Source organism: Prosopis cineraria, unplaced genomic scaffold (genome assembly GCF_029017545.1).
Source record: "Prosopis cineraria cultivar Desert tree isolate PC_DT_omini unplaced genomic scaffold, ASM2901754v1 PC7, whole genome shotgun sequence".
Classification (NCBI taxonomy): domain Eukaryota; kingdom Viridiplantae; phylum Streptophyta; class Magnoliopsida; order Fabales; family Fabaceae; genus Prosopis; species Prosopis cineraria.
Window position 1 is genome coordinate 38,270,460 of NW_026555338.1, and position 15,362 is coordinate 38,285,821.

Genomic DNA, 15,362 nt, shown 5'->3' on the forward strand with positions numbered 1-15,362 from the left:
ATATTCACAAAAAAATTAATTTATAAAGATTAAATATTTGTAAAAAATAGTGTATGTTGGTTTTCCTAAATTACTCATTTTAATCATTTTATTGAAAATTGTTTCAGAAAACCTCATTTAATATATGTAATCAATAAGATGGTATGAAAAATTATAAAATTTAAAAATAAAATAGATTGATGTTTCGTATTTAAAACCAAAAATTCCCTTAACTAACTCTAATATAAAGGATTAGAAGAAGTATTATCTTCATTGGATATGCAAATAGTAAACCAATACAAATATAATCAGTGTCGTGCTTGAAGACCAACGAATTCAAAATCACATGTGCTACTCAAATCTTTTTCTTTTTTCTTTTTTGTTTTACAAGAGGAGCTAACTCTCAGTTTACTGCTATATACCACCCAAATCTGTTGCTTTATTACACTGTTCAGCGTGGTATATGTCTTGATTCTTTTCATTGCCAATTAGTTGCCTGTTTCACACGCATAGAAAGTTTAAGATTAAACTGGGTAAAGTCATTATTTAGTGCCGCCCAAAATTTGACTTCTCGTGATCGTACACTTATATTTTATAATTTTATAATATATAAAATTATAAAATATATGTATAATTACCAGTAGGTCCGAAAATTCTGAAACTTCAGTTAAATTTAGGGGAAAAAACAAAATAATTTTAACAATAAAAAGATCAAAATACTCTTTGCTTGTTATGCAGAACCACCACTTGCCTTTTTTTTTTTTACTTCACTTGTTAATTCACTAATATAAATTGCAAATCACATCAGTTAATATCTCAATAATTATATAAAACTTGATATCAGTTGTTTAATCATAAGTAGCAATATCAATTGTTAAATTACTGACTTTACTTGTTAGTTTACTAATATCAATTGTAAATTATTGACAGATTTTATAATTCACTAACATCAGTTGTAAATTACTACCAAGTTTTATAATTTATAACTGATGTTAGTAAATTAGTAATTAAAATTAGCCAATTAACAATCAATGTTACTGATTATTCGATAAACAAATGTAATTTAGAAGTAATATTAATAAATTAATAAGTAAAGTAAAAAAATTAACTAGTGATTTTGCATAATAAGTGATAGATATTTTAATCTTTTTATTATTGAAATTATTTTGACTTTTTTTTTTGGATTGAACTGAAATTTTAAAATTTTTTTAGACCCACTAATATTTAAATTTTTTTTGTGGCCCTTAATTGAAATTCTCCTTATAATTTATTATCTTTAATGAAAAGCAAATTTTTTTTTATTTTATACGGAAATTTACAGGACAAGATCAAAACCTTTTAAAATAATCAAAAAAGGAATTTTAAATAAAACATCTATTACTTTGATTTAGTGGAAAAAGTTTACGGCACAATTTTACTGCAAGGCGCAAAACAGGTCGAGGTGGAGCCCGAGCTTACGTGCTCAACAATGCCAACACATAAATCCTCATTATTCTTTGCCGAAGATATGAGGGGCCGAAGGCTGTACGCCGTAGTATCATTAATTCGTCCCATTTCTGATTTCATATGCTCTCATCTCTCTCCATTTCAGGATGCTTGACAGAGATTTTTTTTTTTTTTTTTAAGTTAGATAATACTGACCTTATGGCCCGATAAAAACATATCTTGGTCTTCGCCAAGAAAATATTATATTTGTCCAGTTAATTTTTCCCAGGAAATCAATCTGAAACAAAATTAGGCAAACATCCGAAGTAAAAAGCCAGGCATCTCGCCCTCTGAATTCTATTATGGAGTGATAGAGTGACACTCCCCGCTGAAGAATCGACATCCATGTCCCTCACTTCTCTAGCCACGTCTTAGAAGAAAACCAGACATTATGCGTTACTTCGATTTTCTTTCGCTTTTCCCCTACAACACTTCATTTTTCTCACCTTTCTTTTCTCATCTAAGCTATCGTCTCTCTTGCATGCCTTAGCAACGCCTCCTGCACACCCATTATCTGCTAAAACTTTTCCTGTTCTTCTTACAACTTGCTGGCATTTACTGCCCATTGTTCTTTTAAGTGTATGGTGAGCGTCATTCTATTAATAATAAATGTTCGTTTTCTTTTTCCCTGTTGTATGTTCCTTTTCCTGTAAATTGTTGAAAACTCCCTCATCAAATCCTTCTTGCTTGAAGCAGATAGGTTCCCAAGTATTGATTCGATTAGATTTTTGTGACTGATGGGTCCTGTAAGAGGTTTAAAAAAGAGAAAAAAGTCTGAGAAGAAGCACGACGAGAATAGTTCTGCTTCTGATTTGCCGGCGAAAGAGGGCCCGTTGGATTGGTGGATTGAGTTCTCAAAGAGGATTAGTGGTAATTTTCTTTTGACTTCTGATACTTTTACTCCGTCCAATTCTCTTGATAGTATTGCTTTTGCTGATTAATCTCGGTATGATTGGGGTGTTGCTATCCGTCTCTGTTCAATAGAAGTTTGGTGTTGCTTGCTTTTTTACTGAAGTTCATGCTTAGTTTCGCAAATACATTTTGGTATAGAAGTCAAGGATCCCTAATTTGACTTGAAAGTTGCCTGTCATTCTGATCGTGTTATCTTATCTACGAAGGAAAGTTTAATCACATTATATAATTTTCTTTATAATTGTACATTTGTATCGAAAATACTAGGAAGAATGGTACTTTCTTCCTGGTACCGGACGGCGACCACAGTCTCTCTGCAATTTCTGTTTCACGTTAGAAAAATTAATACTTGGGTGCTTATTTCTTGAGCTTGTAATTAATTGAACAAATTTTTGGTACAAGAATTGAACAGATTTCAGTCATCATGGAAGGTTCTTCATAACTAGTGTTTGTTTTAATTTGGGGGATCCGTTTACGTCCAAATTTTGATTATCACAAACAAAATGTTTCTGCTGGTGTTTTGCAATATATAATGCACGATCTTCAATGGACCTGTTTGTACACAGTCCTCCTTTCCATCCATTATAGCTCCTGCTTATAGAATGGGGAACTGAAAAAAGTTAGTTGATTGCATTCCTTTGCGCTAACTTTTGTATGGAAGTATATTCTGATGGAATTTGATATATTTAACACCTTAACTTGTATTAAAATAGTGCGTTTGATCTCAAAGTTTCTAAACCTAGGAGTTGAAATATTTGGATTTTCCACTCAAGTAGGACTGAAATTTTGAGTATGACAATTAGAATGCTGCATAGATGAACTATTTTATAGTAGTAGGAGAAGGGAAACCAAAGGACTGAAAGCAGGATGGGGCTTTGGGGAAGAATAACAAGATATATACAAGAAGAAGACGACACGCACCCACCACACACGTTACCAGACAAAATTGTGTGCAAGATATTCTGATATGAATTATTGTATATCATAGGTGTGATCCCATCTTAAATTTCTCCATATAGATTAAACTAAGGGGGCAGGTGTGCTCACTAGACATTTTGTGCAAAGTTATGTTTCTACGAGGATTTCATTTTTTCCGGGTAAGATAGAGCAGGCTGCAACCATGTTATGAAATGCATAACTAAGCTTAATAGTGAATATTGATTATAGAAGAGAAAGTTGCATTCATTCTATCAATCGAATGTTCAAAACTGAGTATGAGGGTCACTGATCATATAATTCCAGATCATGCTGGTCATAGGACATATGTAAGCAATATCTTATGATCGGTTTTTGGGCAACAAAGTAATGGGTTTTCCTCCTTCTGTCTTCAGTGTCAAATCCTTGGTATGATTGACTAGTCTCAAGTTGTTGTGGTTGGTGTATATGTGTGATATTTAGTAAGCTACTTAGGGCCTATTTGGTTTTTGTTTAAAAAAAAAACTGTTTTCTGTTTTTTAAAATAAAAAAATTAAAAACTTTTTTGGATTAGTGTTTTGGTTTTAATTGTTCTCATTTCTTGTTTTTAAAAACAACAAATGAAAATATTTTAAAGTTGTTTTCATTTTATTGTTCTTGTTTTCAAAACACTATATATTTGATTATTGAAAAATATAGTAAGCTTGATCAATTTTCATTATAAATCATTACTATTAACTGCCTACAACTATCACTATCAGCTTATTTTTTATTTTCAAAACTGTTTTTAAATTAGCGTAACCAAACTGATTTTCAATTTTTTTTTTTGAAAAACAATTCTAGAAATTGTATTGCAAAACAGATTTTAAAAACAAAAAATGAGAATAGAAACCAAACAGGACCTTGCGTTCACACATGCTTCTATTTAGTTTCATGACATTAAACTTCAACTTTCAGTGCTTGGTTCATTTTCTTAAGCAGCCTCCTCTTAAAGTTTCATCGGTTGTTGTTTTTGTGTTGGTGCTATACTTGTTTAAGCATCTTGCTTTCTGCATAACTAAGATATTAATTAATAATGATAATCAAATTTCTTGTTGATAGGGCATACTGAGTGGGTAACTTGGCATGCGTAGGAGGATTGCATCTGTTCCCAAGTTGCTTTGTGTTTGCTGATTAATATTATTTTAAATTTTTTTTGGTTACAAGTTTCTAGTATGATTCTCTTTGATGATCTATATCTGTTCATTCTATTTTTATTTTGAAATTGTTCATCTTAGTCATGTATGACCAACATGTAGGGTTATACCGAATGCTTTTAATTTGTCAGGTCATATGTCCTGAAATCCTCTATCCAATAGAACAGAAAATTCATTGTAGTATCTGCTGCTTGAGGAGGTCATAATCAGCATTCAATTTTCAGAAATTACCTTCTTGTTTTGTTCTACAGTTTTTAAGCCAACTTTAGGGGCCATTTCAGGCAACTGTTAACTCAGATACTTAAATTCTTGCTGGCATCATAGTATTTGTAAATACTCAACAATTGCTTGCAGAGACAATTGCAAATTAAGACTGAAGAAATGTTAAGGCATGTCAGTTTTTCCCGTAATTTATTTTTTTGTTGTAGTCCTCAAACCATGAAAACCATGGGGTTCATAGCAGAGGATATGCACAAAGCTATTTACTGTTGATCTGAAAGATGCAAAGGGCTTAATGCAGTACATTTGGAAGTTTATCGATAATTAGGTTACCACAAAGTAGTTTCATGTTGAAATTCCAGCAAGGAGTTATTCCTTTAGGACTATCTGTTTACGTACCCTAACTTAGGGCAACCAAAAAAAAAAACTAGCTGCCAAACTTTCGAATCAGAAGAGGAAAAGGAAAAGTAACCTAATTCTCTCGATCTAATGATCAACCATCAAAAGCTATTTTTTAACTGGTACTAGATCTCTTATTATTATTATTTTTTTTATTTTTTTTTTTGGTTTGGGTCGTGTGATCCTGGTCATATTAATGTGCTCTTGGTTTAAATGATATTTAGACTACTGGCAAATATTTTTGTAGTAATAGTGTTCTAGGAAGAGTTGGTTGATAGCAGCATAACATTGGCTACAATTACAATACTTCTGGATAATTTAGTATAAAATAAGTTTTCCCACGGCAAGCCTCTAAGTTTTGCCTATTTGTAACTCAGGAATATTATTGTTTTCACTCTCAAAATACTCTGGTTGTGATTCTTGTTCAGTTATTATTGTGCGATTCAGTTTCCAACATTTCTTGCTGGTAAATCACAATTTTGTATCATCACTATGTCTCCTTTGCAAAACTTGTGTTCGTAGGTATGCATTTGTTTCATTGCATGCATAAAGGTTGTTCATGTCTGAATATGAACTGAATGGCTGCATCATTAATTACTGCATATTTCATTTGCCTGGACGTGTTTGTCTTTTGCATTATCAAATGATCTTCACTGCTTTCACAAATAAATTAAAGAATAATTTTTCTCACAAAATATTAGATCTCGTTAAGAAGGAGATTTACTGCCACAATAGTTCTCAAGAAGAAAGATGATAAAAAAATATTGAAAATTATATCTGCATTATCCAGATCTGAATTTGGTAACTTTTGTTGCTTAGCAGATCTTCATCAATCTCCGCCAAAGGAGTTGGATAACTTCGAATCTATTTTTAGGATCTCCAGAAAGACTTTTGAGTACATATGTTCACTGGTGAAGGATGATATGATGGCAAAATCTGCGCATTTTGTGTTTGCTAATGGCAAGCCAATGTCTTTATATGATCGAGTAGCTGTAGCATTAAGACGACTAGGATCTGGTGAGTCACTAGTCACCATTGGCGATTCATTTGGGCTGAATCACTCAACTGTTTCGCAAGTCACTTGGCGATTTGTTGAATCTATGGAAGAAAGGGGTCTACAGCATCTGCAATGGCCTTCTACAGAAGCAGAAATTATATCAATCAAATCCAAATTTGAAAAGGTACGAGGCCTCCCCAATTGCTGTGGTGTAATTGATGCTACTCACATCATGATGTGTTTGCCTGCCTCGGAACCTGCTAGTAATGTGTGGCTGGATCACAAGAAGAATCACAGCATGGTGTTGCAAGCAATAGTAGATCCTGACATGAGGTTCAGGGACATAGTCACTGGCTGGCCGGGCAGAATGAAGGATTGGCTGGTTTTTGAGAGTTCCAATTTCTACAAACTTTGTAACAAGGGAGAGAGGTTGAATGGGAAGAAATTTCTGCTTCCCGAAGGATCAGAAGTAAGGGAATACATAATTGGGGATTCTGGCTTCCCATTACTGCCATACCTGGTAGTTCCTTATGAAGGTAAAGAGCTTCCAGAGCTCAAAGCAGAGTTCAATAGGCGGCATTTGGCAACACGGATTGTGGCACAGAGGGCGCTGGCAAGACTGAAGGACATGTGGAGAATTATTCAAGGAGTGATGTGGAGGCCTGATAAACATAAGCTGCCCAGGATTATTCTGGTTTGCTGTTTGCTTCACAACATTGTGATTGATATGGAAGATGAAGTACAGGATGAGCTTTCTTTGGCTCACAACCATGACTCTGGTTATCATCAACTGATTTGTGAAGCTGTTGACGTAAAAGGAGCATTACTAAGAGATAACTTATCTCTCTTCTTGACTGGAAGGTTGCGTCCGTGATGTTTTGTCTATTACTTTCGATCGGTGCCTCAAGAATGTATCTGGAAATTTGAGTTTCTGAGAGTCAATTCTCCTCCCTAATTTTAACTTTTTAATCCAAGTTGTGCATTACTGAGTGAAGATTGCAGTTTATAGTATTTTGATTGAGAATGCCTGCTCAAATCATCCCTTTTTTTCTCGGGGATAGGTCAATTCACTTTTTTGTTACTTACACTGCATACAACGCCCTTTGTTTGGAGTTTTTTTTTTTTTTTTTGGGTAACTATTCTTGAAAGTAAGTATTACAACTATTTTTACAAGTGGCGTATAGGGTAGAAATTCATCTTCAAATATTAAATCCTTATGGTGGCTGAACTGTTATTTTTGGTGATCATTGAATGAAGGTGGTCCTGATTAACCTCCCAAATCGAAACCTATGCTAAAGGGTGTTCCCATCTGATCTCACGTGCTTCACATACTAATAATTATTTAACAAATAACAACAACAACAATAATGAAAGGAAGTCACACGTCAAAAAAACGGTTGGCCGCGGGCAATGCGACGAGCATGGCTGTTCGCCAAAACTTGCCTTTCAGAAGGGGGGGAAAACTTGTGCGTGGAGTACTATTTGACCATGGAGAGTACGAACTGCTCTGCATTTTGATCCTATGAAGAATTAGTATGAATTAGGCAGCTAGAGACATTTTTAAATTCCAGTTACTTTGGTCTCCCTTTTCTGCGAACTTCAACTCCCAATTCAATCGTAACTGGTGAATTGATGAACCATGCGATAGATAGACACAAGGGCAGGGTACCATCTAGAAGATAAGACCAAAGAATTAAGTAGCACTGAATCTTCGAAACAGAAAAATAGAATTAAACAACGTCGAAGTTTCCTACGATAGTTAATAAATACCTTTTCATTCGAAGAACATAAACAAATGTGGCCAGTAATAGTAAAACTTCCATGTTGTCCGCATGTCAAAATCAAACAAGTTAGACATCTCAGATATTAGCATTGTTTTGGCACTGCAAATTTTCTGTAGTTTCTAGGAAGTGGTATTACCTTGAAGACCGGCAAGTATTTTCTTAGCAAACCAATGAACAGTTTATTCATGATATAACGTAAGCCCTGATGACGGATGACCATGACCAATGGGAGAAGACATACATGTCAAAATAATTGCACATATGAAATGAAATTGGATCCTGAATACTATGTATGAAAGCTCCACTAGCGGAGCGACGTACTGGCAAAGCAGCACTCATACTCATGTCGGCCCTTTAAAAAACATAGCAAATGCTGACAGCAATCACCACCGGAAATCTCGTGGAGCTTCGCTGCAATTTCCCGTGTTCCCAAGTTCACACCCCAAGTTGAAGTTGAAGATGCGCCGCGTTCCCTTAATTAATATCAGATTGATAATGAATGATACTTCAATAGTTTTGTGCATTTTTTATGGGAAAATTATAAATAAGAACTACCAAGGGCGATAATTACAATTTAAGACTATGAAATAGTCAAATTTACACTTAAGAACCTTGGTTCGTCTGTGTAATTGAGAAAAAAAAAACTGCGTGTGACTAAAATACCCTCTTATTAATGTAAAAAAAACTTTTCAAGTCAGTTAGAATTTTTTTCTAACCATATATCAAGAAAATTTTGACTTAATTTTAATGTTCTCAGTCGTATTGACATGAAAACTGAAAAAACTTGGTACATTTAGTCTAAATCATAAGTCTGGAAGTTAAATATTTTTCAAGTTAGTTAAAGTTATTTCTCAACTAAGTATGGAACCTTATTTTAATTTTAATATATATTTGCTTTTTACCACCAAAAAAAAAACAAGCATAGAGAATTTTTCAACCCAATCTTAATGAACTCACTATCAGTGATATGAAAACTAAAAAAACTGGTACATTTAGGCTAAATCCCAAGTCTAGAAGTTAGATAGTTTTCAAGTTAATTAGAATTATTTTCCAACTTAGAATTAACAAATTTCCAATTCGATTGTTCTCAATAGTAGTGATATGAAAACAAAAAAAAAATTGTTTGGACTAAATCCCAAGCCAAAAAGTTAAATAGTTTTCAAGACAATTAGAGTTATTTCTCAATCAAGTATTAAAAAATTACCAACTCAATTTCACTGTTCTTAATAGTAGGGATATGAAAATTTAAAAAATTAACTAGCTTCTAAATCAATTAGAGTCATTTTTCACCAAAGTACTAAGAAATTTCCAACTCAATTCCAATATTATTAGTAATAGTGGTACGATGGATATTTTTATCAAAAATTAAATTTTTATAATTGCATAGAATGATCACGGTCCCTAAATGTAATTTGACAATTTCACGGTCTTAAATTGTAACTGCCAGCTTTAACAAGTTCTTGTCAGTGTTTTTTCATTTTTTTTAATTTTATATTTTTAATTATTTTAAAACAGAATTGATTTTTTATTTTTGGTGTGTGTCTCGGTATAATCCGTTTCACCAGCAAAGTTGATTTTTTTTTTTTTTTTGGCTTACGCACCAAGTTCCCAAGTTGAGGGGTTGCAAGCACCACTAACAATGCATGCTCAACTGCACTACTATATAACTCAAAATTTAAACATGAGATTTTAAGTGAAATTGTTTAAATTTCTAACCACTTGAATAAGGGCCCCCATTGGTAACTGTCGAGGATATTTACGCAACATAGCATGACTAGGATAAGACTCACGGCAGTATGAAACGAGGGGGTACGCTGGCTTCTTTTTCCAACAATTTTCGCAGTTGTTTTTCACTTTTTCTTCCTCATGTAATGAAATTTCTATTTTCTAACGTCTCCCTTTCTTTTTCCTCTAGTGCTGACTTCTTTGCTTTGCTGAGATATTGCTACTTTTATATTCCCCCCACGCGCTATCTGATCCACGTCATCTATCCTCACCTCTCAGTTATCCCATCCAGTAAGAAATCCCACAATTAACGACCATTTTATCAATAATTTAATATGATATTAGTCGACAAATAATGAGTAATTCCAAAAACTGAATATAAATTAGGCATAAAAATCAATTACTTTAAAAGAAAATAGATTAAAGAGGCCCGGGTTTGGGGGGGGGGGCAGATTCAGTGTGATAGACTAGAAAGCGCAGATACAAGACAAAAACAAAAATGCCCCATCTTGCTATCTAACTTTCCAATGAAACGCGGTCACGCAAGCACAGAAACTGCATTTCAATGACTTCATGCAGTAGATCACACCTAATGCCATTACCTTTCAGGGACCGTCCCCGTTCCTTGCTTACCAAGAAAACTGACCGCCCACGTAACTCCCCAGTCGTACATGATTCTTATATATTATATTCCTCTTGATTCCCTTCAACTTATATGCTAATCTACCTGTCAAACTCAGCTCAAGTTTCATTCCATTTCCACCTCGACGCCTTGTAAACGCAGTCATGAAGAGAGGAAGAGATGAAGGTGAGTTAGAGGGCTTAAACATGGTTAATTGTTTTGATGTTACTGTCCAAAGTTGGGGTGACAAACCCTTCCTCAAAGGGTAGTGATGGTGGTTTTAAGTGCAAGACTTGCAATAGAGTATTTCCTTCTTTCCAAGCTCTTGGAGGGCACAGAGCCAGCCACAAGAAGCCCAAGCTTATGCTTTCTTCCTCACATCTACCTTTGAAGCTCAACAAGATGCATCCATGCCCCGTCTGCGGACTTGAGTTTGGGATTGGACAAGCCCTCGGAGGCCACATGAGAAAGCATAGGGCTCCTGTTAATAAGAATAAGTTTGATTTGTGCTTGGACTTGAACTTGACCCCTTTAGAAAATGATCATCTCAACCTCAACTTGAGGACGCCCCTCGTTAATTTTTTTGTTTGATTTTGCGTACTCAGACTATATATGATTTTCTTCGTCTATGAGATCTCTCTTTCAGCTCGTAGGTCATAGCCATGAGATCAGCCGTAGTCAGTTTCTATTTCTTTCTTTCGTTTTTTGTTTACTCTGCTGCAAATATTGCAGACTGCGCGACTTCATGATGATGGAACACATAGCTTCAAAGCATATCAAAACCTTCTTTTACCCTTTTGACCACTGCCACATCATAGTGTTTTTGTCTCGTTTACTTTTAGTCTTTCTTTTACTTGCTTTAAGCTATACTTTGTCGTTTTATTTATTTTCTTGTACTCCTCTTCCTATATATAGGGGAACAGTGCACAGATAAACACAAGAAAATCATTAATGCAGACTGTATTCGGTTGCTTTCACTTTATCTATCACACGATAGTTGAACATTTGCATTTGGGTCTCCAGCCTTTGTCAAACTGTGAACAGAATATAATAAATAAGAAACCTTTTTGTGCAGTTTTTCATAACAACGATGTTTATTGTTGGATTTTGCATTTGAAGCCCATCATCCTTAATGGATTGGATTGGGACCCATGTTATCGGGTTATTCTTCCTTGGTGAAAACAGCCCAAATACAAACCTAATTATAGAATGAGGTTTTTTTTAGAATACTGAGAAAGTATAGGCTCCAATGTATGATATGTCTAGGAGCTAAAGTGCATTTTTTCCCCTTGTTTGAAGAAGAAGAAGAGTGGGAAGTCAAAAAAACTACCATAGTCTTTTTGTCTCGTTTACTTTTAGTCTTTCTTTTACTTGCTTTAAGCTATACTTTGTCGTTTTATTTATTTTCTTGTACTCCTCTTCCTATATATAGGGGAACAGTGCACAGATAAACACAAGAAATCATTAATGCAGAAACTGTATTCGGTTGCTTCACTTTATCTATCACACGATAGTTGAACATTTGCATTTGGGTCTCCAGCCTTTGTCAAACTGTGAACAGAATATAATAAAATAAGAAACCTTTTTGTGCAGTTTTTCATAACAACGATGTTTATTGTTGGATTTTCATTTGAAGCCCATCATCCTTAATGGATTGGATTGGACCATGTTATCGGGTTATTCTTCCTTGGTGAACAAGCCCAATACAAACCTAATTATAGAATGAGGTTTTTTTAGAATACTGAGAAAGTATAGGCTCCAATGTATGAATATGCCTAGGAGCTAAAGTGCATTTTTCCCCTTGTTTGAAGAAGAAGAAGAGTGGGAAGTCAAAAACTACCATAGAGAGTTTATAAGATGAAGCAAGCGTGAAAAGCGAGAACACACTTCATTACGTAGAACACTAAGTTTCGTTTGGCATGATAAAATTTTTTTTGATAGAATCAAAATTAAAATTAAAATCAGAATTAAAATTGTAATTAAATTAAATTTTAAAAGTGTGTTTGTATGAATATGAAATCATAATATAATTTTAATAAGTATATGTATTTAAAATAAAAAAATCAAAACACTCTTTATTTATTTTTTTTAATGACAAACTTAGTAATTAAAAAATAAAGAATGTACTTGTAAAACTCAAAATACCTTTATTTTATTTTTTTAAAAGAACACATAAGTCAATTTCATATTGAGTTTGTTAATTCCATAACTTTTACAATGAAATTGGATTCCATCAATTTTGATAGAATCAGAAAAATTGCACGCTGGTATTAAAGGGATCCATCTTGGGTGTGGTGCTCTTTGGAGTGATGCAATCTGGACTAAAAATTTAAATGTTTTAAATTTAAAAAATTAATTTTAATATTTTTAGTTTTATATTTTTAAAATAAAAATTATAAAATTATAACAAATTTTAATGAAATTTTTATGAATAATTTAATTTATATTTACTCTGGAGAATCCAATTTAATATTAAAATTTTATATTTTTAGATATTAATTATTCAGATATATTTTGTATAGTTTTAAATTTAAACATTTTTAATTATAATTTTTTAAAAAAATATTTTTTAAAAATTATAGTCAAAATATTATATATTTTATTTTTAATATTATATTCATCAAAATAAAAAAAATAAAAACTTTAAATCTAGACCTTATATATAAAAGTTTAACATTAAATATGAACTGTTTAAAGTATATATAGATAGTTATTAAATAAAAAAATTATGATATTAAATTAGATCACTTAAATTAAATCAATATTATCCAGATTAATGATAAATATATTTATAAAATAGTTCTAAATTATTAATAAATATAAAATTAAATTAAAAAACTTTGGGCCGTCCAATTAAATCTGGTTGGCCCATATTTGTTTTGATTGATGAGCACGTGGGTGCTCAGCAAGACGGACCCAGCATTAAACTACCGATTCATTTTCTAATCATGATCATTTTCCTCTCCTACCGACTACCGAGACACAGTTTCTTCTTCAGCATTTGGGATGATCAGAGTCACCCACCAACACCCTCCCGCCGAAAAAAAATCTCCTTTTTTAACCACATTATTAAATAATGATATGAAGATATGACAATTATTATATATTTGTTTAATAATAAAACAACAGCAAGCTTTATCTTATTGAGTAAAGCTAATTGCTCCTTTGTATCATCCCCATTTGTTATCTTCTTAAAAAAGTTAGTTGTCTTATATATGTTCACTTTGTATAAAAATGTGGACAACTCTATTACTAATCTATCAGAGAATGCATGCTAGCAACGGTGCGGCTTTTGTACATCTCATAAATTACAAAGCAACAAATTAATCTAATAAATTCTATTTATTTACATTGTCAATCCCATTTATTTAAATTCTAAATATTCATTTATTGTATCATATAATTCGTACAAGAAGATTTAAAAAAAAAGTGAATTTCTATATCTTAAAATATGCGTACACATAATCATGTATGCTTTATAAATGAAAACAATTTCATGGACATAAACATTTACAAATGTTGCATCCTAACGATACTTGTAATCTATTCATCTTAGCCTTCTCCTTCTCCAGCATTTGGATAACCCAAAGTTTAGAGTAGATGCCATTTTATTAATACCAAATAGTTGTAGAAATTTTTGTCAAAATATAAGAAGGCACTTTAGTATGTAGCAAATCAAATGGCAAAATATCACGTTTGCCTTATCATACGAACAAAAATTACCAAGTAATCAATCCAAAATTATAGCAGAAGCTCGATTATATTTTAAACTAGCTTTTTAGTCCCTATTAAATCCTTTATACAATCCTTAAATAGGCAAGCTGCTAAAACCTAAAGTGCAAACCAAAAAATTAACTCAAGCCCATTGAAAGTGAAAGGGCAGGGGAATGAAATTACCAATTAAACTATGTTAAACATTGCTTCATGTTTAAATGCAACTATTAAAGATGATTGTTAGACTTGAAAAATTCTAAAGTGCTTGTGATTATTTCATTGTCTTTAATTTTTCTTTAGGAGTGAGTTTTTTTCATCAACACTTTTTTTTTTTGTCATCACAAACAAAGGAAAGTACAAGGGATAAAAAAGATTCTTGCTCAAGCGTCAAAGTTATGTATCACGTGACTAATTTACTTTAATAGATTAAAAAAAGAAAGGAAAATGACAGTATCTAAGCACTTCATTACTCGCAAATCCTGTAAACACAATTGCAGTAAAAATATCAAATCCATCTGAAATAAAGCCAATGCTCATCAGTCATCAAAGATGCCAAAACATCTAATTCAAATATCTATTGAAACTTAAAAGTTCAAAAGATGATTGCTTATCTCTGAATTGTGATAACAAATAACACAAACATTTAAAGCCATATCATAGAGATAGAGTCTAAAGATCATTCATATTACCTCAATTTAGCACAATGATATTAAGAGCATGAGCATCAACATGGGAAATTATATACTTTATTGGAAAGTTATTATGGAAAGAATCTACACATATTTTGGAACTAATTAATGAACTACTTTGTTCATAACAATAATTCAATGAAATAACCACCTTTCATAACATAACCATATCAATCGATTGTGTAGTTTCCCTCAAACTAACATAAACAAGTGCAAATAACAAGAAGACACTTTCTAAAGATTAGCAAGTGTAGTATTAATCAACCTTAATGATAATTTTTTACTAATTTAGATAAACTATGGAAATAAAGAAAATAGCTAACTACCAAAATCTTGTATTGTGCTATTATTCTCTGCTAGTAATAACATCCACAAAGTCTTACTAATGATGTTTCCAAAGGCTCAATGATGAAATTATACCATATATCTTGCTTGCACAAACATCATGTCAGAATTGAGAAGTCTCAAAGCTTCGCCCAAACAATAGAAAATTTGAAAAATTTTACATATGGCTATTATTCATGTTTATGGATTGAGAAATGAAATATATTGTTTTTGGCTTGAACACATGGATTGTGCTTCATATGAGAAGCATCAAGGCCATCACAAGGAGCTTCCCCAAGACACCTACTATATAGAAGCTCATAACACTTGCCATATCTTAGTAATGGAGGCACTATTATCATTTAGAGAAATGGTAATTAAAATCAATTTAAGCTCAATCAC

General features: G+C 32.6%; 2 protein-coding genes across 3 annotated transcripts; both read left to right on the forward strand.

Annotated features, from left to right (window-relative positions):
• The first annotated feature begins 1,542 nt into the window (after nucleotides 1-1,542).
• On the forward strand, nucleotides 1,543-7,126 carry LOC129315292 (protein ALP1-like). 2 transcript variants are annotated; one of them, XM_054958898.1, is made up of 3 exons: nucleotides 1,543-2,075; nucleotides 2,161-2,334; nucleotides 5,928-7,126. In XM_054958898.1, exons 2-3 carry the CDS (start codon nucleotides 2,202-2,204, stop codon nucleotides 6,974-6,976), a joined length of 1,182 nt encoding a protein of 393 aa, XP_054814873.1. In that variant the 5' UTR covers nucleotides 1,543-2,075; nucleotides 2,161-2,201; the 3' UTR covers nucleotides 6,977-7,126. The 2 variants fall into 2 exon arrangements, with proteins under 2 accessions (XP_054814873.1, XP_054814871.1); XM_054958896.1 differs by having other exon boundaries at nucleotides 1,544-2,048.
• A 3,271-nt stretch (nucleotides 7,127-10,397) lies between these two features.
• On the forward strand, nucleotides 10,398-11,183 carry LOC129314928 (zinc finger protein ZAT11-like). The gene is given in 2 exon segments (XM_054958408.1): nucleotides 10,398-10,451; nucleotides 10,453-11,183. Coding segments are annotated over 2 exon segments (426 nt in total). The 3' UTR covers nucleotides 10,825-11,183.
• The last annotated feature ends 4,179 nt before the right edge of the window (nucleotides 11,184-15,362 follow it).